The sequence below is a fragment of the Podarcis muralis genome, chromosome 15, assembly GCF_964188315.1.
Source record: "Podarcis muralis chromosome 15, rPodMur119.hap1.1, whole genome shotgun sequence".
NCBI classification, from domain to species: Eukaryota; Metazoa; Chordata; class Lepidosauria; order Squamata; family Lacertidae; genus Podarcis; species Podarcis muralis.
The window spans coordinates 1,609,114-1,636,039 of NC_135669.1; the positions used below are offsets into that span (position 1 = coordinate 1,609,114).

Here is a 26,926-nt window from a genome sequence, read left to right on the forward strand (position 1 = left end):
AATAGTGGCTTGGTTCAAAGGCTTGTCCTGTGGATGAACACAAAAAGCAGAAGTACGTTTGCAAAATGAGAAAGAAGTACCGTATTCTAAGTGACTAAGGTCAGAAAACTGGAATTCACTCTCCCCTATAGGATCTAAAAGGGGCTTTCAGTGCTTTTAGATCTGTCTTGCAGCAGGTTTTGTGTGTAGAGTGGACTACTGTGTTAAGAGTATTGTGATTAAGTATTTAGATCTCATCACTATTGCTGTCTCTCTGTCTCTCTCTCGCTTGCTTGCATGCATGCACATGTACAGCAAATGGGTCCGGGCTGTGCCTGTTTCATGCACACCTAAGTACCATATCTTCCCATATGAAGCAGCCCAAAACTGGGACTCTTCCAGTGCTACACTCAGGCGTCTGGAAAAGTGCAGCCCCAAATCCCAGCAGCCATTTGGGCTGCTGTCCTCTTGCAAGAAAAAATGGGATATCCCCCCCCCCCCGGGCAGTTGATGGGTATGAAGTACATGAGCCCATATAATTATTTACAGCAGTGGTTTTTTATGCTTGCTACCTTCAGAAAACCCTTCCACTTCTCTGAGCCATCTGTATCAGGTAGGTCAAGGCAGAAACTTGCCCGAACAAAGGGTAGAGGTGGACCAAGGCCATATGTGTCTCTTCCTCTAGTCTGCCTCTCCCAGGCTCAACTCCCTTAGCCCAAAGACTGTGATTCTCAAAGAGCCAACCCCCTGACTTGCAGTCCTGTTGCATTTTGCCTAGCATTCTCCCTATGCCATTAGACAGAGGGAAGCACTTGGTTCCTCTGGAATGGCATCTGCAAGGGTTGTAATTCAGGCTTTGCACGGTCCAGACCAGCACCATTGTATTCTGTGGACTGATAGGTGATGGGAAGGGGGAGTAATTGAGTTTAGTTTCAATTTGAATGTGAATCCACCTCATTTGCACTTCCTAAAACAATTCAAACAAAAATGTGGCTATGCCTTGAATTGCTGTGCAGTTTTTCAAACCAAAAGGTGTCTAGAATTCCATATATTAGTGGAAAATGTGCATAATATGTATATATTAATAAAAATAACATGCAAAAAGCAGTGGTACCTCGCAAGACGAATGCCTCACAAGACGGAAAACTTGCTAGACGAAAGGGTTTTTTGTTTTTTGAGCTGCTTCGCAAGACGATTTTCCCTATGGGCTTGCTTCGCAAGACGGAAACGTCTTGCAAGTTTGTTTCCTTTTTCTTAACACCGTTAATACAGTTGCGAATTGACTTCGAGGAGCAACTCATAGCATGCGGTGTGGTAGCCTTTTTTGAGGTTTTGGAAGACTTTGGTGATTTTTGAAGCTTTTCCAAAACTTTTCCGACACCGTGCTTCACAAGACGAAAAAAATCGCAAGACGACAAACTCGCGGAACGAATTAATTTCGTCTTGCGAGGCACCACAGAGGGAATGCAGGTTGCAAAAAAGTGTATACAGTGGTACCTCTGGATACGAACGGGATCCGTTCCGGAGCCCCGTTCGCATCCAGAAGCAAACGTAACTAGCGATGGCATGTCTGCGCATGCGCGTGTCGCTTTTCGCCGTTTCTGCGCATGTGCATGATGTCATTTTGAGCATCTGATGGGAATTGTAGTCCCAAAACATCTGGAGGGCTGAGTTCGCCTATGCCTGGTCTAATCCCTTTTTAAAGCCACCTGAGCTAATACTCGTCACTACATGCCATCAAGTAAGCGCTGCGCCTGTTGCCAAAGGGCATCCTTGGTTCACGCAAGGAACAGTTGTGGCCTCACTGCTGCGTGAAACATGTGCCTCGAGCATCTTCCCCAGCACTTCACACGGCAGGCAAGCTGCTTTCAGGAAGGTTGCTCACCATTGCCAAACTTCTCATGGAGTAATGGCTAATAAGCTTCCAGGGAAGACCCCAAACCCACCGGGTGTCCCCAGAACACAGTTTGAAACTTGTTTCTGAAACAAGAAGTTGGCTAACATAGGAAGGGACCACCCTCTGTTCATGAGAACCTGAAAAGTTCTTGAACCCCCACCCCCACCCTGGCAATAAGGGATCCATTCCCACATAATTTGGACTGTCACTCCTGCTCCAACTCTTGTGAACTTTTGTTTGCCCTTGAGCTCCTGCTCTTGTGCACTCTCATGTGTCCAACAACTTCCCTTCATTAATATTTGGCAGAGGCTGGAGTTTATAAACCAGACCGTGTCCATGTTCTAATGTGGGGAGGCGGTGATGTGAGGGAGAGCAGAGTGAAGGATGCCCTCCAGCAGGACGGCCTCAAGCACTGAAAACTGCTTGCCTTCACTAGAGACAGAGGTTGTGTGCATGAGTCTCTGTGTAAAAGGAGCTTGGGGGGGGGGGGGGCTTGGATAAGGCAATCTGCAGCCGCTTCCCAGCAAACAGATCACAGTTAGCCTTGAGGAAAGGCCAATTTGGAGGGGACCCCCCCCCATAGAAAGAGGCCAGTCCCCAGAGGCCCAGTAAGCGCTTCCTGTTGGGATTAGCAGAGCTGTTGGGCATGTGTGTGCTTTTTCTTCAGGAAATACCTTTAGTAAGCCCTGGTGGGGTTCCCATGGCAACCAGCAAGGGGACCTGCTGATCTCAGCCATTCAGTTCTTTATTGTTGGCTGCATCTCTTTGTTGGCTGCATTATTGCAATCCGTCCTGGCAAATAACAGCAGTTTGCACTGTTTTGTGAGGGCCCTGAATGCAGAAGGGTGGCTTTTTGTTTTGTTTTTTAACATTCAGATGGCCTAGTCTGGCACAGGGCCATTTGCATGCAAAAAAGTTAAAATCTGTTCCTGAAAAATGCCTGTATTGAGGCCCTGGATAAATACTGAAAGACTAAAGGTTAATCTTAGTGCTTCTCCTCTCCCCCCCCCCCAAACACCCCCCCCCCCTTCTCTTTTGCCAATGAGTTCTCTGCTCTCAGGCTTTTTCCCACCTGGAGTTGGGCTTGGGCCTGGACTTGGGGGGGGGGGTCTTATTTCCCTCCCCTCTTCTGAAATTTCTCCCCCTCCCCCTCCCCTCCTGCCAAAATCCCTGGAAAGCTAATGACAGCTCTAAGAACCTGTTGAGTTTTGGCATCTGGTCAGGCCTTAACCAGACTAAACTCGGATTTAATTCCGTTTCAAAGCTGCAGTAAAATTCACCAGAAGTGCAGCACGGAGCTTTTGGACGTTACATCACGCTTGTAATTTTTAGGCTTGTTTCAAAACCATTATGTAACCATTCCTGGAAGAATCTGCCCCTTTCATCCAGCCCTGTGGTGGCTGTGTGTGCCCCAGCGCACTCCAAGCAGGGAGAGGCTCTTGCATTTCAGCCTCAGGCACTGGGTATTAACAGACACCCTCTGCCAAATCCCCTGGGGGAGGCAGTGTAGATGGGGTTTTTGTGGTTTCCATCAATCATCTCTGTTTCAATTTCTCTGTCATTGAAGTATGTGTAAATGGCCGCAAAGAGCATGCGGCAGCCTGTTTGTTTGCCCCGGGGTGAGTTTACGTAAGCTTTGTTTATATGGATAAACCGGGCTCTCCTGCTTCATTGGGTTCGGTGAGAACCATGGTTTTGTGCTTTCACTGGCCCATAACGTCCTAATATGAAGCAAAGGGCAGGGGTGGACCTAAGAAGAGTCCTGGTTGGGTCGAACTAAAGGTCCCTCTAACTGAGCATCCTGTTTCCTCAGTGGCCCCACCAGATGCTGCAAAGAGGTTTGAGTGTCTCTGTATTGCAAAGCATTAATGGTGTGGCAAGAGGGAAAGGCCATCACATGTGTTACAGGCAAGGACAGCATCTCCAGGTAGGACAGAGAAATACTTTTGCCTGACTGCCTGGGAGAGCGCACTTGCCCTCCTTGTGTGCGTCCTGTAGCATCCTACCATGAGAACAGAACACTAGACATGAGGACTGTGCAACCAGTTTGGCTGAATTCCAAACTAAATTGAGTTTCCAGACTGAATCTGAATCAGGCCTGGATTGATTCAGACCAGTCTGCATCTCAGAACACTCTGTAAGAAAGCCAGACAGCCTTTCTCCAAAATGTTGCAAAAGTGTAAAACAATCCCATAGAAGGAGCACATAGAAGGGTGGTGAAACGGGGAGCTGCAGTTATGACTCTTTTGGTTTCCAGTGCATATGAATGGAACTAACAATGATTCATATTTTCAGTTTTCATTTTGGATTCATAGTCTGAGTTGAATTGGGTCTGAATTGATCTGGACTAAATCAGGGACTGAATCAAGGGGGGGCACTTGTTCATCTCTGCTAGCTAGGACTTTGATTTGATACAGCAGGGACCTCCTTCTACCCTTATGTTAGCTGTTGCCAGTCACTGTACTGAGCTAGATGCACGAATCTAGGTAGGTTTTATGTTCCCCATTCTGCTTTCAGAGTGCAAAACTGAAATCTGAGTTGTAGACTTGGATCTATTTTGCGCATTTCAAGTATTCAGAGTGTTCGCCTACATTAACTCAGTAATGGTTACAACAATGCCATAAGGTTGGAAACCATTATGATGATCACAGAAAAAAAGTTTGTTACTGGTGCTAGCAATTGTAGCTGCGTGAGGGGCAAACGACTTTCCAGGATTCTTTTGGGGGTGGGTGTCATTTAAATGAATGGTGTGTGCCTAGCGCCAGTGTATCTCGAACTTGGGTCTCCAGCTGTTTTGGGACTACAACTCCCTTCCTCCCCAGCTAGCAGGACCAGTGGTCAGGGATGATGAGGATTGTAGTTCAAAAGCATCTGGATACCCAAGTTTGAGAAACTCTGGCCTGTTTTGTTGACCTGAAGGATTTATCTAAATTATTTCAGCTCCTGTCCACATTTCTATTAGATTGTTCATTACATATCTTATACTCTGTGTATGTCTTGTAGTTGATTCAACATTGGAATTCTGGGTTTCATGAAATAACACCATAGAAATTATGATTATCAACTGGATTTTCTTAATCAGATAGGGTCTGCATCTTACGGATTTGCAGCCATTCCTTTTTCGGGTGCGGCATGATAGAATCATAGAATCATAGAGTTGGAATAGACCACAAGGGCCATCGAGTCCAACCCCCTGCCAAGCAGGAAACACCATCAGAGCACTCCTGACATATGGTTGTCAAGCCTCTGCTTAAAGACCTCCAAAGAAGGAGATTCCACCACACTCCTTGGCAGCAAATTCCACTGTCGAACAGCTCTTACTGTCAGGAAGTTCTTCCTAATGTTTAGGTGGAATCTTCTTTCTTGTAGTTTGGATCCATTGCTCCGTGTCCGCTTCTCTGGAGCAGCAGAAAACAACCTTTCTCCCTCCTCTATATGACATCCTTTTATATATTTGAACATGGCTATCATATCACCCCTTAACCTCCTCTTCTCCAGGCTAAACATGCCCAGCTCCCTTAGCCGTTCCTCATAAGGCATCGTTTCCAGGCCTTTGACCATTTTGGTTGCCCTCCTCTGGACACGTTCCAGTTTGTCAGTGTCCTTCTTGAACTGTGGTGCCCAGAACTGGACACAGTACTCCAGGTGAGGTCTGACCAGAGCAGAATACAGTGGCACTATTACTTCCCTTGATCTAGATGCTATACTCCTATTGATGCAGCCCAGAATTGCATTGGCTTTTTTAGCTGCCGCGTCACACTGTTGGCTCATGTCAAGTTTGTGGTCAACCAAGACTCCTAGATCCTTTTCACATGTACTGCTCTCAAGCCAGGTGTCCCCCATCTTGCATTTGTGCCTCTCATTTTTTTTGCCCAAGTGCAATACTTTACATTTCTCCCTGTTAAAGTTCATCTTGTTTGTTTTGGCCCAGTTCTCTAATCTGTCAAGGTCGTTTTGAAGTGTGATCCTGTCCTCTGGGGTGTTAGCCACCCCTCCCAGCTTGGTGTCATCTGCAAATTTGATCAGGATGCCCTTGAGTCCATCATCCAAGTCGTTGATAAAGATGTTGAATAAGACAGAGCCCAAGACAGAACCCTGTGGCACCCCACTAGTCACTCTTCTCCAGGATGAAGAGGAACCATTGATGAGCACCCTTTGGGTTCGGTCAGTCAGCCAGTTACAAATCCACTGAGTGGTAGCATAGTCAAGACCGCATTTTACAAGCTTCTTTACAAGAATATCATGGGGCACCTTGTCAAATGCCTTGCTGAAATCAAGGTAGGCTACATCCACTGCGTTCCCTTCATCTACCAGGCTTGTAATTCTGTCAAAAAACGAGATCAGGTTAGTCTGACATGACTTATTTTTCAGAAATCCATGCTGACTATTGGTGATCACAGCATTCCTTTCTAGGTGCTCACAGACTGTTTGCTTAATGATCTTCTCCAGAATCTTCCCTGGTATTGATGTCAGACTGACTGGGCGATAATTATTTGGGTCCTCTCTTTTCCCCTTTTTGAAAATAGGGACAACATTTGCCCTCCTCCAGTCTGCCGGGACTTCGCCTGTTCTCCAGGAATTCTCAAAGATGACTGCCAGTGGTTCTGAAATCACATCTGCCAGTTCTTTTAATACTCTTGGATGCAGTTCATCTGGCCTTGGAGACTTGAATACATCTAGACTAGCCAAGTATTCTTGTACTATCTCCTTAGTTATTCTGGGCTGTGTTTCCTCTGCTGAATCATTTGCTCCAAATTCTTCAGGTCGGGCATTGTTTTCTTTATCGGAGAAGACTGAGGCAAAGAAGGCATTGAGGAGTTCAGCCCTTTCTGTGTCCCCTGTTTGCATTTCACCATCTTCTCCTCTGAGTGACCCCACTGTTTCTTTGTTCTTCCTTTTGCTACGAACATACCCATAAAAGCCTTTTTTGTTGCTTTTAACCTCTCTAGCAAGCCTGAGTTCATTCTGTGCTTTAGCTTTTCTGACTTTGCGTCTACATGTGCTGGCTATTTGGTGGTTTCCCCTCTTTTCCATTTTTTGTACACATCCTTTTTTAATCTTAACTCAGTTAAAAGTTCTTTAGATAGCCACCTTGGCTTCTTTAGGTACCTTCCATGTTTCCGTCTCATTGGTATTGCCTGAAGTTGTGCTTTTACTATCTCCCTCTTAACAAACTCCCAGCCATCATGAACTCCCTTTCCTTTTAGTATTACTGTCCATGGGATCTCACCCAGCACTTCCCTAAGTTTTATGAAGTCGGCTTTCTTAAAGTCAAGAAATTGAGTCCTAGTATGCTTGGCTGCTCCTTTCCGCTGTATAGTAAACTTCAGAAGAGCATGATCACTCGCGCCTAATGATCCTTCCACTTCTACCCCACTAACCAGGTCCTCAACATTGGTTAGGACCAGATCTAAAATGGCTGTTCCTCTTGTTGCTTCTCCCACTTTCTGGACAATGAAGTTGTCAGCAAGGCCAGTGAGGAATCTGTTTGACCTTATGCTCTTGGCTGAGTTTGACATCCAACAAATATCCGGGTAATTGAAGTCCCCCATTACTACTATCTCCCTTCCTTTTGCATGCTTGGCCATCTGTTCCAGGAAGGCATCATCTATGTCCTCCGTTTGGCTTGGGGATCTATAGTAAACTCCCACAATGAGGTCTCTGTTATTCTTCTCTCCCTTAATTTTGACCCAAATGCTCTCACTTTGGCTTTGAGGTTCTAAATCTTGGATCTCTTCACAGGTATACACATCCCTGACATATTACGCCACTCCTCCTCCTTTCTTGTCTGGTCTGTTTCTCTGAAATAGATTGTATCGCTCCATTATTACATTCCAATTGTGGGACTTATCCCACCAGGTTTCAGTGATGCCTATTATGTCATATTTAGTTTGCTGTACCAAGATATTAACATTCACAAATATGCTTAGCAGTGGGGTGCCCTCTAGGAGTTCTTGGACTACAACTCCCATCGTCCCTGACCATAGACCATGATGGCTGAAGCTAATTGGAGCTGAAAGCCAACAACATCTCCAGCACACAACTTTGGCTACCAGCTGCAAGTGTAGATGTCTGAGATGCTGGCTGGTGGCTTTCCACATTGACAGAGTAAGTTTGTGTCATAGGTGAGATTTGAACTATAGACCTCACAATGTTTCCTACTCTACTTCCCAACTCTTATAGCTGTTCATGGGATGAGAGTCAGGAGGGCTTTTTTATGCCCTTGCAGGAGCCCAGCTGCCAACTCCTGGTTCTGCTGCCTGTTGCTGCTTATTCCCCTCCCCCGGACCGACCTGGCATTATTTTGGGCACCTGCTGAGGCCCTGGACCTCCTGGCCTTGCTGCTGCTCCTACCCACCTGTCCTCCAGCAAGCAAGCAGTGAGAGGAGCAGAAATCACAAGAATCCTTGTACACCTTGCCCCTTTTCTCCAAGACCCTGGGGGTCTTGAAAGGCTATTCATCAGGAAATAAGGATTTGCTTTAAGTTTTTCATGTGTGCTAAAATTCAGCCTAAGGTTGTTGTTTTTTAAAAAATTGTTTAGCCACATCAGTTAACAAACATGGATACATATTCTATGTTATTGTTTTAGTTAAATAAATTGTTTAAATTGTTATTAAGGAAATGCTTTTTTTTCTCCTTCCAATAAAGTACAGCAGAAAAGTTGCCCAAATATCAACATTTAACTTTTTAAACCTCACAATAATTTCATAATTATGTGTCAATGTATTTCTACTAGTATAACCAAATCAGTAATTTTTGATATAACTGTAAAAACTACTCTGAAAATTTATTATTCTAAAAATGAAACCTTCATCTGGTTGTAAATATTAAGATTATACCAGCAAGAATGAGTCTTTCTGTAAAAAAACAAGTATTTAAATCAAGTCTTACTGACTAGTGATTGAAATCAAATCCACCCTGGGTGCTTCCCAGGCCCCTGTGGGGCGGTGGGGGGTGCAGCTCAGAGACTGGGGGTAGCAGCTGCAGTTGCCCAGAGGAGTCCCAAGGAGAGGAGGCTGAGGGACCACTCCGCAAGGGAGGGTGTTCGAAAAGGGGTGAGGGGCTGCCGGCTCTGCAGGCAAGGGGGACATAACTGAGCTCCTAAGCCCCACAGGGAAGCTGCAGAAAGAATGCAGTTGGTCAGGGGAACTGTGGACCCAAAAAGCTTGAAGACCTGCTCTAGGAGGTGGTGTGGATTCTGCCAAGAGGCAAACAAATTAGGCAATGGCAATGTAACAAGGATGGAGTACATGGGGAAAGGGTCCCACCCAGAGCATCCAGCAGCAGGGCACCCCTGAATATGGAAACAGGGGAGCAGGAGCCTCTTCCTTCCTTCTCCGCCTCCCCCTCTAGGCAGTCATGTGGATGGGGCTCAGATGAAGAGGACAAGCCATAGTGCCAGAACCTGCTCAAGGCACATGTGGCATTTTCTCCTCTCCCTCCTCCCCCAGCCCACAGCTGACATTGTTGTTGTTTGTTGTTTAGTCGTTTAGTCGTGTCCGCCTCTTTGTGACCCCCTGGACCAGAGCACGCCAGGCTCTTCTGTCCTCCACTGCCTCCCACAGTTTGATTAAACTCATGCTGGTAGCTTCCAACCATCTCATCCTCTGTCGTCCCCTTCACCTTGTTTCCCAACATCAGGGTCTTTTCCAGGGAGTCTGACATTATTCTTGCACAAATTCCAGCAGTGGGACATGCTGGGTCATTAGCGATGTTGGTGAATTCCAAGGAAAACTGGAGTGGAGATTGCTGAATTTCTCTTACTCGTTCCATGTCCAGAATGGAAATCAGTCTAGCACTGTGGCTTAACCAGGGTGGGATAATGTAATGACATTGTAGTTTACATAATTGATTGCGTAAATTACATAATTTCAGTGCTGTGGACAGTGAGAGGAACAATGTCATTTTTTGGTGGAAAACTAAGTGCAGCAGTATAGAAACTGATGCATGTATCAAATACAGAACAGAGAGGAAAATGATGCCTTCTTAAATTCCTGTTGGTCATATATGTATACTCTTGATAGCATTTAATAGGAAAGCGGGCACAGTACAAAAAGTACAAATACTACTAGTCTACTCTTCCTATCTCCTACCAGTTCCCCCCTTTCTGCCAACCCCCAAAAATCTGTGGGAATGAGAGAAGAGTCCTGCTTTCTGCCCAGTGTTATGGTAATTTCCTAGATGCGAACTGTCTGGTGATTACCAGAGGCTCTGTTAAGGACGAAAGCTTTTCTCAGAGGCCTGGATCTGCCTGAGGCGTCTCTTGAGTCTTTCTGCACAATAGGGGCGGACACAAAAGCCCAGAGAGATCATCTGGCTTATTAAACAATTGCTGGAAATGGGGAAGGGGGCGAGGGGGGGCAGGCTTGTTCAAGAGCCGCCAGAGGAGGATCTGTGAGGAGGGGGCTGGCGTCTCTGGCCACCAGTGGACTGTGCGCTGCTCTGATCAGAGCTGCACCTGGCTGCTGCGCTAAGTTGCAAAGAGCCCTTGGAGCCTGATGGAGCCCAGCCATCAAAGGGGATTCCCCTAAATTAGCCTGCCCAAGTGAAAAAGCCACAGCACTGTTCCTGGGTCTGGCCTGTCTCAAAGGAACAGAGGGGTTTGGGGAAGGGAAGGGGCATGTTGGTGTGCTTGCAGTCGGTCCAGTCGGCTCTTTGGAGCTCTAGGCCATTTCTACACTGTTTGTGGTGTAGTGGTTAAGACTGGTAGACTCGCATCTCCGCTCCTCCACATGCAGCTGCTGGGTGACCTTGGGCTAGTCACACTTCTCTGAAGTCTCTCAGCCCCACTCACCTCACAGACTGTTTGTTGTAGGGGAGGAAGGGAAAGGAGAATGTTAGCCGCTTTGAGACTCCTTCGGGTAGTGATAAAGCGGGATATCAAATCCAAACTCTTCTCTTCCAACCATATCTCAGTGGTCTTCAAGCAACACTATGAAGTAGTCCCTTGAGCAGAGATGTTCTGGAACCACTAATCCATTTAAGGCACCTTGAGGCTGCACCTTCTGGCTTAGATGGTGTTGTCCCCCTTCTGCGGGAGGGGCTGGTGGAGCTGAATATGGTCATTAGCCTGTGCCGACATTCTCTCTGCATTCCCACTGTGCCTCTTGACCAGCCTGCACTCTGGGTTCTCAAAGGCCAGTCGCCTGCCTTTGCCCTCTGTCTTCCTTGTCTCATCAGCTGGTGCTGGGAGAGAACAGCTGTCTATCACAGGGAGAAAAGGCATTAATCATGGCAGTTTCATACAGAACAGTGCTGGGAAGGGAAGCTTCATTGACTTTTGAGACATGGTGACCCCACCTATGCTCCTTGAAGCTGATGTCTGCAAATCAAAAAAGCATCCAGGCATTGCTAAATGCTCAGATGGTGTCAAATGTTTATGATTGCAATAGGAGGCCTTCAAATCTTACTTTGGAACACGGGGTACATAATTCATGTCCTTCTGGGAGGGGTGCTCTTCCCCAGACATTGTCTGCAGGGGCGGAGGGGTACATCAGGAATCGGATGCCCTTGACAGCTCTGTTTGAGGACAGCAGGTCTCTTTGGGAACTGAAAAGGCTAAAACTGCTTAATATACCAGTATTACACAGAGAGAGAGGCAGACACAGACACAGAGAGATTAAGAGGCATTTAACTAGCAGCATCCTTGTTAGTCCCTGTGGGTGTGAAGGGATTGACCCTAAGAAGAACCACAGAGAAGCTAGAGGACTCAACGGGAAAAGATACAGTCACAGACAAGGTTTTGTAAAGAAATTTGAGTGGTGAAGCCTTGCAGTTTGGTGTAAACCAGGGAGCAGGAGATGCTTTGTAATGTATACTAAGAATATTGGGCTCCAGTATGTTTCTTTTCATCTTGAAATGCGAAGGGGCACATGTGAGTCCAGGGCTCAGTGTCATCTGGTTCACATGTAACACTAAGCCAAACCATGGCTTAGCATGAACACGCAGATACTCAGAGAGGAAAACCCTACTGCTTTACTCCTCCTCCAGCCATGCTGCTGTGCTCCAGTGAGCTAATCCATGGTTTGGCTTAGCATGTTGTCTGTTCTCATGGTTTGGGGCCACTCCAGGCAAAACACAAACTGTCACCAAGGTTTATTTTTGGTTTATGGCTAATGGCTTGCCTAGAAGAGGGAAACCACAAGCCTGGGTTTCGGTGACATGCAAATCCAAACCATTGCTTAACTTGCAGCAGCAGCAACAGAACTGCAGAAGAGCCAAAAGAATCACAATCTCCTCTTTGTGAGCCTGTACACTTGTGTGTTCTCAATAAACCATGATTTGGCTTAGTGTTGCATGCCAAGTGAGGCTGTGGCTTGTTCCCAGTATCGCGATAAGCCATCATTTACCTTGATTCTGAATGCAGCCTCTGTGTGTTCACTACTTTAAACTCAGTTGTGTATCTCTCATTGCTTATTCATCCAAACCAGCCTCATGATCCGAGGTCACTGTTTGTTTCAACTTCTATAGATAAGGAGCCAAGGGCTGTGTGCCCGTGCCTTCATCCTGATCTTAAAATTACAGCTGTAAGCCAGGCATTAATCCATTTCATTGGCGGTTTAATGAATTAAAGTTTGATTAACAAATTTGAATTGACGGGGTTCCACGTAAAGGAGCACATTGTTGCTTTTCAAGCCTGTTTTGTTCTGGGATGTTGCTGTAATGGTGGCTGGAAAAGGAAGTATTAAGCATCGCCCTTAAGTGTTATTTTGGGGTAAACTACTCATATAAATATTATTGCTGTACAGTGGTACCTACGGTTATGAACTTAATTCGTTTCGGAGGTCCGTTCTTAACCCAAAATCATTCTTAACATGAGGCGCACTTTTGCTAATGGGGCCTGCTGTTGCTGCTAGCGCGCGACTTCCACTCGCATGCCGGAGCAAAGTTCGCAACAAGGAGCATCTACTTCCGGGTTAAGGGAGCTCGTTACCCGAAACCTTCATAAGGAGGACGGTACATAACCTGAGGTTCCACTGTACATTCATCTCAATTTTTGCACACCACCCTGCAGCTCAGGTGTTTTTAGCCACGTGGAAGATCCCTCTGGCTTGCAGTCTCTGACTTTTGTGGGCCCTGGCTTCATATTAATATACTTTTCTATAGCCCCACAAGGAACAGAAACTTTGTTTTTTTTTAAAGGAAAGCAATGGAATCCAGGGATTCTGAGGGAAGTGAAAATTCATTCCGTGGAGCAATGGCAAGATCAGCTGGAACAGATTCATACACCATCTCAGCATTCCTCTCTTCCACTTTCTTCTTCCCTTTCTGTTTTTTCCTCCGTTCTGGGTTTAGAGAGGAACAAGGCAGACTGAGGGCAAGCAGAGCCAAGCTGCAGAGCTGTGGAAGGAAAAGAAAAAAGATATCTTTGTGCTCTCCAAACAAATGTTGGGTTTTGTGGCAGCTGCTTCTCATCTGTTCTCAAGCTTGGGATTCTCCGGACGGCAAACTAATAACAGCAGACTTCCCTGAAGCCAACCTTTCCCAGCAATGAGGCCATTTTTTATAACTTTTTAACAGCAGCATGCCAGAACTTGAAAGGGTTGTATTGTCCCAAACTCTGTTCTCTTGTGATAACAGGCTCAAAAGGGTAGATGGGGGAGCTCAACTTCTAAGGTTCTGGACAGAACCCTGCATAGAGGAGGAATAACAGCGGAGCTGAGAGGGGGCCTGTTTGGGTGATACTTTGCTCCTAGGGCACAGTTTGGGAGTGATGGGGGAGAAGCTCTCTGCTCTGCACACCACTCCCTCATGCCTCTCACCAGAACAAGTGAACTGGCAAGTGCAGCGTTGTGTCCCTTGCCCCAGTTCATGTTGTTCAGTTTCCCATGGCAGGGAGGGAGCGTGCAGGTCAAAAGGCCCACACTCGCTCCCCTCCCATTGATGTTCCCAAGGACAAAGTGCCACGCAAGCAGCCCCAAGGTGAGCCAAGGCAGGCCTCGTGCCAACATGCAGTATCCCTGGCCCCAGAGCCCTGGTAGGGTCAATTGCTCACACCTCCTCACCAGCCCCAGTCATCATGGCCAATGGTCAAGGACAGTGGAAGCTATAGTCCAGCAACATCTGCAGATCATGGCTTCCTCACCCTGATCTAGACCTCTTTCCTCCAGCCCTGGACTTATCAGCCCTGTTACCTGAGATAGTTCCAGCTGAAGATACCAAGAATTAAGCATTTATTCTACCACTGAGAAGGCTGGCTCTGATCTGGCAGGCTCTGCTCTGTAAAAGGTTTGAGATTGCAGTCAAGAGCCCAAGCCTAATGGCAATCCTTCTCCTTCCTTTCTCAAAGTGCTCTCTTGGGTCAAATAATTTTGGCATCAGATTCCAGCCTAGGATGCTGCCTCCCTCTTATTTTCAGCAGGAGTTAATTTAGAGTTGTGTGTGTTGTAGGGAGGCAAATAATTCAGCAAATGGCTCAGAAATCAGTATCCCAAGCACCAAAGTCAAGTTTCTGTCAATTAATGGCTAAAATGATGGATTCCACCAGAAAAAGAGGAAGAAGCTTTGTTGTATTTGCTGTTTCTTCCTTGAGTGTTGCATTGTGCTGAACATGGGGAATAAAATTCATCTTTAGGCAGCCTAAAGACCCAGAAAATCAGTGTTGTGTTACACCACAAATAGCTAACATTGGTAAGCAGTTAGTAACTTTTATGAGCTTACAGGATTTTTCTACCTTCATATTTGGTGTGCAAGGTAGGCATGGGGGGCAGAATCCAACTAACTAGATAGGTTTTAAGGTACTAAAGGGGAAAAGGTGGGAGCCTTGTTTCAGAAACTGTAGAATCAAAAAACCTCCCCATTTTAGAATATGAATTCCAAACGCTTCAGACGCTTCAGGTTACAGACTCCCCTAACCCAGAAATAGTACCTCGGGTTAAGAACTTTGCTTCAGGATGAGAACAGAAATCATGCTCCGGCGGTGTGGTAGCAGCGGGAAGCCCCATTAGCTAAAGTGGTACCTCAGGTTAAGAACAGTTTCAGGTTAAGAACGGACCTCCAGGACGAATTAAGTTCTTAACCCAAGGTGCCACTGTACTGAATATTGTTACACAAGATTTATTTGTTACATGCTGCTCTGGACTCCAGAAGAGGGTGGGATATAAATGTAAAGAATCATAGATTCTGCAATGCAGAAGTCTCAGCTAAAGCATCCAGGACAGAGGGCCACCCAACCTCTGCTTTAAAACCTCCAAGGAAGGAGAGTCCACCTCTCTGCCTCTCGTGGGAGTCTGTTCCACTGTTGAACAGCTCTTACTGTCAGAAAGTTTTTCTGAATGTCTAGTCAGAATTTCCTTTCTTGTAACTTGAAGCCATTGGTTCGAGTCCTACTCTCCAGAGCAGGAGAAAACAAGCTTGTCCCCTCTTCCATGTGACAGCCTTTGACATATTTGAAGATGGCTCTCATATCTCCTCTCCGTCTCCTCTTTTCCAGGCTAAACATACCCAGGTCCTTCAACCATTCCTCATAAGGCTTGGTTTCCAGACCCTTGATCATCTCGTTCGCCCTCCTCTGCACATCTTCCAGCTTATCCACATCCTTCTTAATTTGTGGTGCCTAGTATTACAGATGTGGTCTGACCAAGGCAGAATAGAGTGCTACTCTTACTTCCCTTGATCTGGACAGTAGACTTCTGTTGATGCAGCCTAGAATAAAATTAGCCTTTTTTTGCTGCTGCATCACCCTGTTGACTCATGTTAAGTTTGTGGTCCACTAAGCCAGGTGTCAGGGACGCGGGTGGCGCTGTGGGTAAAAGCCTCAGCGCCTAGGGCTTGCCGATCGAAAGGTCGACGGTTCGAATCCCCGCGGCGGGGTGCGCTCCCGTTGCTCGGTCCCAGCACCTGCCAACCTAGCAGTTCAAAAGCACCCCCGGGTGCAAGTAGATAAATAGGGACCGCTTACCAGCGGGAAGGTAAACGGCATTTCCGTGTGCGGCTCTGGCTAGCCAGAGCAGCGATGTCACGCTGGCCATGTGACCCGGAAGTGTCTCTGGACAGCGCTGGCCCCCAGCCTCTTGAGTGAGATGGGCGCACAACCCTAGAGTCTGTCAAGACTGGCCCGTATGGGCAGGGGTACCTTTACCTTTACCTTTAAGCCAGGTGCCCCCCATCCTATATTTGTGCATCTGGTTCTTCCTGCCTAAGTGCAGAACCTGACATTTGTCCCTATTGAAATTCTTTTTTTTTTTTTTTTTTTTAAGCTTGGGCTCAGTTCTCCAATCTGTGAAGGTCATTTTGAATTCTGCAGCATTAGCGCCCCCCCCCCCCCGGTTTGGTGGCATCTGCAAATTTTATGAGCATCCCCTCAATTCCTTCATCCAAGTCGTTTATGAAGATGTTGAAGAACAAAGGGCCCAGGACAGAACCCTGCGGCACCCCGCTTGTCACTTTTCCCCAGGATGACGAGTGTACACTTTGGGTTCAGCCAGTCAATAAATTCCATTAAATAAAATATTCCTACCCTCTTGCATTATGCCTTGGGATATCACCACCTGAATTCACTTCAAAGTACAATGTTGACGGGCATAGAGGTAATATGGAGGTTGAAGTAAGTTTGAGTTGGTTAACCCAGCAAAATCAGCTGTTTTTATTCTACCTCTTTCATCCTGAGTTAAATGATCATGTAAGTAATAGCAGAGTTGTGATTGATGGTGAGTCCGTCTCCCAGTTCAATAACGAAACCCAGCAAATAACTCAAGATGGTGAAATGAGTGTTCCAGCCAAACACCGGTGATTTCCTTGTTTGCCAGGTCCTGTTTCTAGCAAAGAATAGATGCGACAGTAAAACTGTTCTTAGAGTGTATCAGTGCTGTTGTGGTGACAAGGTTAACTATTTTTCCCTGGAAACAATTCCTTTCATGTGTCAGGCAAAAAAGCAAGAGTAGAATTCATCTCTCTGAAATCTACTTTTCAATGTGTATTTATTTGTTTTTATGGAGAAATACTTAAACATGCAATCCCTGCCTCCTCACCTGCAAATGAACCAATGTAGTTCAGGGACAGTTTTACAACATGCTGATCTGCATATGTCTACATTGCCCCACAATTGTGCAAGGAAACCAAGAGCACTGAGCAAACAGTGACTTAATGGGGAAGTTTATATCCAAGTGCGGCCCATGCAGTCGGTCAGGCTTTAATCCTTTGCGTTGCTTTTAACCCCTGCTGCCTCCTTGCTCTGAAGGCTGTAGAGCAGCCAGCTTGCCAGCTGCTGAGCTTCAGGTAGGTGCCCCTCCTGCCAGAGTTGGGTTTCCCATCTTGTCCTGCCTTTTAGTCTTGGGCTGGGTCAGATCTAGACGTTTGCCCATTGTAGCACGATGCTTTGTGGCTGCAGTTCATTTCTGATAACAAGTTTTTAAAAACAGAGCACTGTGTACATTGATGGCCCTGTGTCAGTAATAGAAATTGAAACCTCCTCCCCCAACCCTTGCTCCCTCCGCTCTTCCAAACGACCTGCATGCCAGCTGAGGGCTGTGTTTTACAACTGTAGGAGGGATGCCTTCTTCCCCAGTGTTTGCATGCTGCCAGAGTAATGCATCTGCGATAAACCACTCACACCTTGCTTCCCCCTTGTTTCCCCCTCCCTCTCTGTCTCTTTGTCTCCTCTAACATTTCCAGTTCTGCCCAAAGCAAGCATTGAAGTGGAGTCTTATTCAGCTCACCCTGGTGACCTCCTCCAGTTGCGCTGCCGGCTACGGGATGATGTGCAGAGCATCAACTGGGTACGAGATGGGGTCCAGCTCTCGGAGAACAACCGGACGCGCATCACAGGGGAGGAGGTGGAGGTTAGGGACGCCGTGCCAGAGGACTCAGGGCTTTATGCCTGCATGACCAACAGCCCCTCTGGAAGCGAGACCACCTACTTCTCCGTGAACGTCTCAGGTTTGTAGCAGGCAACCGCAGGAATGAGGGGCAGCAAACTAGTGTAGGCATTGCTCAGGCCCTCCAAATGTTTCAGCACCCATCATCCCTGACCATTGGCCATGCAGGCTGGGGCTTACGGGAGTTGGAATCCAATAAAACCTGGAGGGCCACAGGTTCCCCACCTCTAGCACAGCAGATAGTATCCATTCTGGCTGCAAGGAAACCCCATTCTGGATTCTTGGTCTTCAGCAAGTCTCACTGCTTCTCAGCTTAATCTGCCTCTTGCAGGGTTGTTTGAGGTGTTGCTCAATTCTTCACATGCGAAGTGCTTGAGTGCAAGTCACCTGCTCTGACTCAAGTCCTTCCTTGGATCTGATGCATGAGGGAGCTGTATGAGGAGTAGTTCCAAGGCGCATCTTTGATGGCATCTTTGCAGGCTTTTTTCCTTGCTGGTAGACCAGCAGGTGAAGACCAGGCCTTCCCTTCCTCTGATGGAGCTCAGACCTCCATCACCTTGTAGTTCCTGGAGAGGCGGCTTCCTCTTGCTCCTTTCTTGGCTGCTGGTCCCAGAGTGGTTGCAGGAGGCTTCCTTAGGTGCTGTTATAGTCCAGGCCTCCATGGAAATTTTCCAACTGGATTGACTGTCCACCAACAAAGCCAAGAACAGGGATGGAGTTGTTGTCCATTCAAAAGACAGCACAGCTATTAAGAGCAGGGCAAAAGTGTGCTCGCTCATGTCAAAGGAATTACTTACACCTAATAGATTCCCAGGATAGTCACAGTACAGTGAGCACACATCTAAGGCAGGAAGTGCTAATTGTGCTTCCAGGAGAGCGTTTCAGATTTTGTTCAGTTGTGCTTGAAGGTGCCACAGAGACTGGCAAACCCAGTTTGACCAGAAGCTATGGTGGAGCGGAAAGCATTGGACATGATGTGGTCATCATGGCTCTACAGTGCCAACTGTATAAAACTCCATTTCTTGAGAATCTTGGTTTTTCTTTTATTTAGGCTCAAGTTTATAGTCCTTATGGCTACAAAGTGGGCAAATCCTGCCAAAAGCTCAGACAGCAGGGTGGGGTAATTGAATAAGAATTCCATTGGTTGTGAGTAAAGTTTCAGCTGTCTGCCTTGTTCTGTTCTTCTTCCCACAAATAATTCCTTGCGGAATGAGGGATTACACAGATTTGCTTGAGTTGTGTAGTGTGCCAGGATACCACATTTCACAATACAACTGTGGGTTGTATTCAACTAAGTCTGGCTCTGAGTAGACCTATTGAAGAGACTATGACAAGTTTAACTTCAGTGGATCTACTCTGATAGGACTAACACTGAGTCCCACTCTGGCTGCAGATTGAAGGGCGGGGAAATCTCTTTGCTGACTCTCATGGCCATTGCAAGGTTCTATTTGGACAGGCAATTTATCAAAAGATAAAACTGTTATTGGGCCACCCTGCTTCAAATTTCTGATAGCGGACTGGGGATGAGGAGAACCTTTCATTTCAGAACACCTTCCCATTTTTTAAAACAGATAGCAAAGGAGAACTCTAGACATCTCGTGACAAGCTATGGATTTTCCCCTCCCTCCCCCCGTAAGTACCATATTTTTCGCCCTATAGGACGCACTTTTTCCCCTCTAAAAATGAAGGGGAAATGTGTGTGCATCCTATGGGGCGAATGCAGGCTTTTGCTGAAGCCTGGAGAGCGAGAGGGGTCGGTGCGCACCGACCCCTCTCGCTCTCCAGGCTTCAGGAAGCTATCCGCAAGCCTTGGGAGCCCGTGGGAGTTCCCGCCGGGCTCCCTAGGCTTGCGGATAGCAGCCTGCATCCCGAAGCCCGGGGCGCGCTGAGTAGCGCGCCCCGGGCTTTGGGCAGATATCCGCAAGCCTGGAGAGCCCGGCGGGAGTTCCTGCCGGGCTCCCTAGGCTTGTGGATAGCAGCCTGTTCTGGGGGCTGGGGTCGGGGGAAGCTTGGGCTTCCCCCGCCCCAGCCCCGCGCCTGGGGGGGGAATAATTTTTTTTCTTTATTCCCCCCCAAAAAAAAACTAGGTGCGCCCTATAGGGCGAAAAATACGGTAAATAAATCCAGAAGCATGTGATCTTCTGTCTCCAGTCTGAGATGGTATGACCCAGACTAATTCTTTCCTGTGCTGAGCTGTTTATCTCAAGCTGATAGGGTTGCTGATCAATACAGAGTGACAGACGAGATACTCCTGAAAGGATATTGAATGACCAACCCAACCACAAGATCCACAGACTTTGACTGGCTTTGGGAGCCGGCCAAAATGTCTGCTTGAGACTGGGTAGGGTGGAAGGCCAGGAGGCCAACAGTAGGGGGAGCCCATGACAGGCAGAGCCAACTCTTTCCAGTTGTGTCCCCCGTCCCCACTCCTCACCTCCTGAGTTTTCCAGGGCAGCCTGCCAGCCACTGGCATCTTCTGGACTGGCAGGAAGCAGGCAGGCAGGTGAGGAGTGGTAAGGCCCTACCACAAGGAGCCTGTCAGAGTTCCTAAAAGCAGAAAGAAGGGCTTATCCAAACATAACTTTCATCCGCTCCTTCCAGGCATAGCTTGCACTTTTAAGCTCCGTGTGAGAGCTTTTCCCACGAAAACCCTCTCTCTAGTACTCCATTGGAGCATACAATAATCCACGGGAAATCCGAATGGACATTTGCTCTGATTGAGTACTAAAAAGCTGTGCCTGGAAAGAGATGGGCAAAAGGTAAGTAAGTGTGGATGAAGTCAAAGCCCCCAAGGCCAGCAAGTTTCCCTGCAGGGGGTCATCTCAGAATGAAGAATGAAAAAAAGGGGCAAGCTGGGAAGTACATTGGGGGCCCCAGTCCCACTCATGTATTCCTCAGTGGTGTCCTGGGGTTTTCTTTCTCCTCCCAAGTCCCACTTACTTTCATACCAAGCAGCCCAACAGATCCAGGTGCTCAGGACAGATTTCCCTATTAAAATTTCTGTCCTGCCATCTTGGTGCAAAAGCACCATTCAGGGCAGCATACAACATTTAGCCATGGGAATTCTACCAAAACAACATTTCACCAAGGAGTCAGGGGTCAGCAGTTAAAACCAAAACATAAAAACATTAGCCGTCATATTCAGAAAAGGCCTTCTGGAATAAAACTGTATTCAACAAGCAGAGCAAAATAGGGAGGGAGCCACGCACACTTCACAATCTGGGTGCAGCCACTGCAAAGGATCTATCTCTCTCTCTCTCTCTCTCTCTCTCTCTTTCTACTCAAATGTTCTTTCACCCTAGATGAGATGCAGAGAAGAGTGGCCCATGATCTTAGGGAGGGGCAAGAGGTACCTAAGGCATGCAGGACTTTAAAAGTGATCACCAAAACTTTCAAATGGGTCTGGAAGCAAATAGGTAATGAGTGCAGTTGTATGATTGGTGTAACTAACACAATCCCAAAGGCAAGTGCCCACCATTATCCTTGTTAAGGAAGGTAAATGTGTGGGGCTCAGAGTCAGCTTCCCTTCTCCTGCATCATTGCAGGCTAGCATGCTGCCCACTCAAAAATGATTGCAGCCACTTCCTTTTCTAGATGCTCTTCCATCTGCTGAAGACGATGACGATGACGACGATTCTTCCTCGGAGGAGAAGGAGGCAGATAACTCCAGACCAAATCGTACGTGTGACATTAATTAGTTAATGTAACTTGTCAGTTACGAACACAGCCAGGATTTTTATTTTTCAAATTCTCTTGGTAGCAGTGATGCTTTTCCAGCTGGAATCTGTCCATTGGCAGTATTCTATGAAGCCTGGGATGCCTTTCTTTTTTTGCCCTTGAAGTGTCCTAAACCTACTTAGCAATGCTTCCACCTCCTGTGGGGGAGCAGTTAGCAGGAAGTACTCATTCTCCCTTGGTGGTGGGGAGTGTGGCTCTTGCAACCCCTTCCAGCCTCTGGGCCACCCTCTCATGCCCAAGGGCCAGCAGGTTCCTAGTGCCTACCGGTAGGCTAGGTAGGAAACAGGCACCCAGGGTGCTGGCAAAGACCTCGTCTTCGCCCTCAGCAGTAAATTGTCCCTTCTGAGAGTAGAGCAACAGAAGTGGGACAGGATTAATTCCATAGTGGCACCTGATTTTGGGGACCAGGAAAGCTGGGCAAGTGAGCCATTTTCAACATCTAGAAGTTGCTTCCCTTGAGCAGCTGTCCTGGGGGTGCAGGGAGCCAGAACCCAGCAGCCAGCAGGGCTCCTAATTCAATTGTGCTACTTTCTAGTTACGAGACGTGTTCTTCCTGGTGCCATGAGCTTTTCCCCCTTCAAGATGTGCTAAATATTGATAAGCCCCAACTTACTCACATATCTGTCTCTCTGTCTGTTTTTTTGGGGTGGGGGTGGTCTCCTGTAGAAGCCATTCCGCCTTACTGGACGTACCCTGAGAAGATGGAGAAGAAGCTTCATGCTGTTCCCGCTGCCAAGACCGTGAAGTTTAGGTGCCCCTCAAGTGGGACACCCACCCCTTCGCTGCATTGGCTGAAGAATGGCAGGGAATTCAAGCCTGACCATCGTATAGGTGGATATAAGGTAGGATCCCTGCTTGTCTGGAGATCAGAGGCAGATCTGAGAATATAGAAAGGGGCAATTCGTGCTCCTATGCAGAGACTTTAAACTCTGTTGTGCTGTTTGCTATTCTGGTCTGTTTTTTCTTCATTGTCTATCCCTCTGAATTAAAACCAATTTGCCAATGCTTGTGTTCAAAATATGGTATTTCTTTGAAATGTCCACCAAAGATGCTTTTGTTGCTGAAGAGACAAACTGTTTTTGTTAAGTTGAAATGGGTTGCCTCTTCAGCATGTGGTGGAAACTTAAAAAGAGCCAAACATTTTTTTCAGTATTTGCATTTGTTACTCTCATTATAACCTCAGAGCCCATCTGATAATATATCAGAGCCTACTAATGGCTCCCTGGACCACCATTTAAGCTCTAGTTTTCTCTTATTGTTTACTGTAATATTAGGGCGCTAATAACCATTGAGATCATAATTCTATGCTTTTGAGTGGATTTTTTAGAGTCTTTCCAGGGGGAGCAGACCACCAATGGGCACCCCTTGTTTTCAGGGCGCATCTCAGATGCCACGAGTCCAGTAGGCCCAGAGTTACCGGGCCACCAAGAGACAATATTGTTCCACATCACAAGGTTAGCCACCTATCCCGCAGTACTGGGAATGACATGGCTATCCCGACACGATTCTGTGATCTCATGGGGGCAGAGATCTATAACTTTCGTGTCGGCCTGTTGCCACCTACACTGTCTAGGGGCTAGAGTACCATATTCGGTGGAGATCTTAGGCCCCTCACGGGGGAAGAAGGACAATTGCCCCCACCATACAAGGCTTACAGAGATGTGTTTTGTGAGAAGGAAGCGGACAGACTACACCCCCCCCAGGCCTTACGACTGCAAAATCGACTTGTTGCTGGGGGCTCAGCTACCCAACAGCCGGCTGTACTCCATGTCAGAGGGGGAGTTGGCAGCATTAAATGAATTTCTGGAGAAGAATTTGTCATGTGGCTTCATCCGTCCATCCAAAGCCCCAGAGGGTGCCCCTGTGCTCTTCGTGAAGTAATGTAACACCTCAGAGTTGAGGCCTTGCAATGACTACAGGCTTCTGAACAAGGTACCAGTACCCAATCGCTATCCCCTGCCATGCATTGGGGACCTGCTGGAGAGGTTGAGATTGGCAAAGATCTTCACTAAGCTCGACTTGAGGGGGGCTTACTACTTGATACGGGTGACAGCGAAAGATGAGTAGAAGACCACCTTTTGTGCAAGATATAGCAGTTTTGAGTACTTAGTCATGCCATTTGGATTACAATCGGGAACTGCGACGTTCCAGGCGTTCATCAATCATGTGTTGGGTCTGGTGGACTCTACAGTGTTGTATTATCTATATGATCTTTTGATTTACTCAGACACCCCTGAAGAGCATGTAAAACACGTGAAAGAGGTGCTGCAGTGGCTCAGATAAAATTGGTTGTATGCCAAGTTAGAAAAGTGTCAGTTCCATGTGACAGAGGTGGAGTTCTTGGGCTACCACATCATCCCCGAGGAAGTACACATGGTACAGGCAGTGGTGATGTAGCAGGAACCCAGAACCAAGAAAGACCTGCAACAATTCCTGGGGTTTGCGAACTACTACCATAAGTTCATACCAAGATAATCAGGGCTGACGGCTCCTCTCATGGACTGCTTAAGAGGTAAGAGACCCTGCCAGTGGACGAAAGAGGCACAGAGGGCGTTTGAGAGCCTCAAGGCCATGTTTGCCTCAGAAGAGTACCTAGTGCATCCCGACCCACACTGACATATGGTAGTAGAGACTGACGCATCTGACAGGGCATTGGGGGCAGTGCTACTGCAAGAGGATGAGAATGGGGCCATGAGACTGTGTGCCTTCCACTTGCGCAAGCTGATGCCATCAGAGCAGAACTACACCATATGAGAGAGGGAATTGCTTGCTATCTGGCATGCTCTGGAAACGTGGCGACATTTCCTAGAGGGGGTGCAACATCAGGTTATAGTGCGCACCAACCACCAGAATCTTGAACACTGGCAGACGGCTGGACACCTTAACCAGAGGCAGATCAGGTGGGCGCAGTTCTTCACCAGATTCAACTTTAGAGTGCAGTATGTGTCGGGTCCTCAGAACCAAAGAGCAGACCCTCTTTCCTGGAAGCCAGAATATCAGGGAGAGGAGGCTGCCCCGGTGCAGAGGCACATTCTCAAGCTGGAACAGATACAGTTAGCAGCGGTTTCAGTAGCCAAGACACCCGACTTCCTGAAGCACCCTGCCAAGGATGAGTTTGCAAGGAGGAATATGGAGGCAATACAGAGGAGAGACACAGCGGTGGAAGGTTTTGCTGAAAGAGGGGGATTGCTGTATAAGTGAAAAGCGCTGTATGTCCCAGAGGGCAAGCTACATGCCAAGGTCCTGAGACAGTGTCACAACAACTCCATGGCGGGGCATTTTGGACAGTACAAAACCTTGTTCCAAGTGACAAGACAGTTTTGGTGGCCTAAGGTAAAGGAAGAAACAAAGGGTTGTGTAAAGGCGTGTGAGACTTGTCAGTGGGTCAAGAACTACTCCAACCGCTCCCTACACCTCAAGGACCATGGGAGGCAATAGCTATGGACTTTATCACTGACCTACCTGAGTTGCATAAGCAGACAGTGATATGGGTGGTGGTGGAGCTGTTCTCTAAAATGGCGCATTTGTGCCCTATAAGAAGTTACCCTCGGCACAGAAGACTGCACATCTCTTCGTGGAACATGTGTTTAAGCTGCATGGGCTGCCCTTGAAGGTCATCTCAGATAGAGGAGCACGGTTTATCTCCCAGTTTTGAAGGGAACTAATGTAGCTGCTGAAGGTGGAAGTTTGCCTCACGTCCGCTAGACACCCACAGACAAATGGAGAGTCAGAATGGACGAACGCAACCTTGCAACCGTACCTGTGATGTTACATGAGTTATCAACAGAACGATTGGGTCAACAAGTTGGCCCTAGTGGAGTTTGCATACAACAACACAGTACACCCGTCTACCCAACAAACTCCCTTTTTTGCCTGCCTGGGACAACACCCACACGCCTTACCGGTGCAGGATGGTGGCATGTCATTGTCATACACAGATCATTTTGCAGAAGAGCTGGCAGCTATGTACAGCTTACTACAAGAGCAGTTAGAGCAATCTAAGGACACATATAAGAGGGAGACAGATAAGGTGGTGTTGTCTGCAAAAGACTTGCCTAACAAGGGGAGGTGCCGGAAATTGGACCTTCAGAGGGTGGGACCATTTGAAGTAGTGGAGCAAATTAGCCCAGTGTCGTTCAGGCTTCAGTTACCAATCTCCATGAAGATACACCCTGTATTTCATAGGTCCTTGTTGTCTCCTGTGATTCCTGCACACCCATACCAAGCACCTAAGGAGGCGCCCCCACCACCAATAATGATAGAAGGTGAACCAGAATACAAAGTGTTGCAGATACTGGACTCTCGCTAGAGGGGAAGGAGATTGCAGTATTTAGTGTCTTGGAAAGGTTATGGGAATGAAGAAAATTCTTGGGAGGATTCTGGAAACGTGCACACCGCTAGGTTACAGGCAGAATTTCACTGCTGGTACCCCAACAAACCCAAACCAAGAGGGTGGAGGGAGGAGGAGGAGGGGTGGAAGAAGAAGAGAGCGAGGCAGAGTGGGGCTCGAAACAGAGGGAAACTCTCAAGAGGAAGGGGAAGTGGAAGAGAGTGAGGAGGACTGATGGGAAGGCCTAGACAGCGACCCTCGGAGGAAGGAGGAACAAGAGGAGAAGGAGGAGGAGAATCTTAAGGGAGGGGATGGTGTCGTGAACACATCTGCCCCAAGTAGAGAAACAACAAGAGTTAGGAAGCAGCCAGACAGCTGGGAGCAGTCCCCCTCCCCCTCCCTCTGACACAGAATGAAATGTAGATAAGGTGTTAGCAGAGAGTGGGAGGGCGAGAAGTCAGCTCGCTCAAGAAGCACAGGCAGCTTCAGAAAGCAGGAGGGGTAGCGTTTCCTCGGCGGAAGAGGAGGCAATTAATCCCCTGAGCCCAAAGAGTAGACGTATGGGAAAGGTATTAGACAGGAAACAAACCCAGAAACGTAAGGGTCATAGGTTCAGGATATTCTGCAGAACCAGGAAGCACTGCTCAGAAGGATCAACTGACTCGTAAGGCACGGACGCTCAGTTAGACATCCGAGACTAATTGTATTACAATAAATCTTCAAGCTAATTACAACTTGCGTGCTGAGTCCACAACCTTCCGAGAGAGTTCATTCCACTGTTGAACAGCTCATGCTGTCAGAAAAGTTCTTCCTGATGTTGAGCCTGAATCTCCTTTCTTGCAACTTGAAACCATTGGCTTGGGTCCTAGCCTCTGAAGCAGGAGAAAACAAGCTTGCTCCATCTTCCATGGGACAGCTCTTGAGACCTTTGAAGATGGTCACCACACGTCCCCCAAGCCTCCTCCCATCCATGCCAAACACATCCTTCCCCCAGCTGCTTCCCACAAGGCACAGTCTCCAGACATGCAACCATCCTGGCTGCCCTCCTCCACACAAGTTCCAGTGCACCAGCAGCCTTCATTTACCTTAATTTAGTGGAAAATAGCAGACGGTGTTACAATGGCACTAATTGTTCTCTAAAGCAGGAGGAGGCACTGCAGTTCCT

General features: G+C 47.5%; 1 protein-coding gene across 9 annotated transcripts in view; it reads left to right on the forward strand.

The window, feature by feature from the left end:
• The window catches only part of FGFR1 (fibroblast growth factor receptor 1), a 117,296-nt gene that overhangs the window by 47,361 nt on the left and 43,009 nt on the right, over positions 1-26,926 (forward strand). For 7 of the 9 annotated variants that reach the window (XM_028707894.2, XM_028707895.2, XM_028707893.2 and 4 more), the window contains exons 3-5: positions 17,491-17,754; positions 21,288-21,371; positions 22,098-22,273. In XM_028707894.2, the coding sequence (XP_028563727.2) occupies positions 17,491-17,754; positions 21,288-21,371; positions 22,098-22,273 (524 nt within the window). The remainder of the gene's footprint in view (positions 1-17,490; positions 17,755-21,287; positions 21,372-22,097; positions 22,274-26,926) is intronic. The other 2 variants (XM_077919215.1, XM_077919216.1) reach the window with 1 other exon arrangement.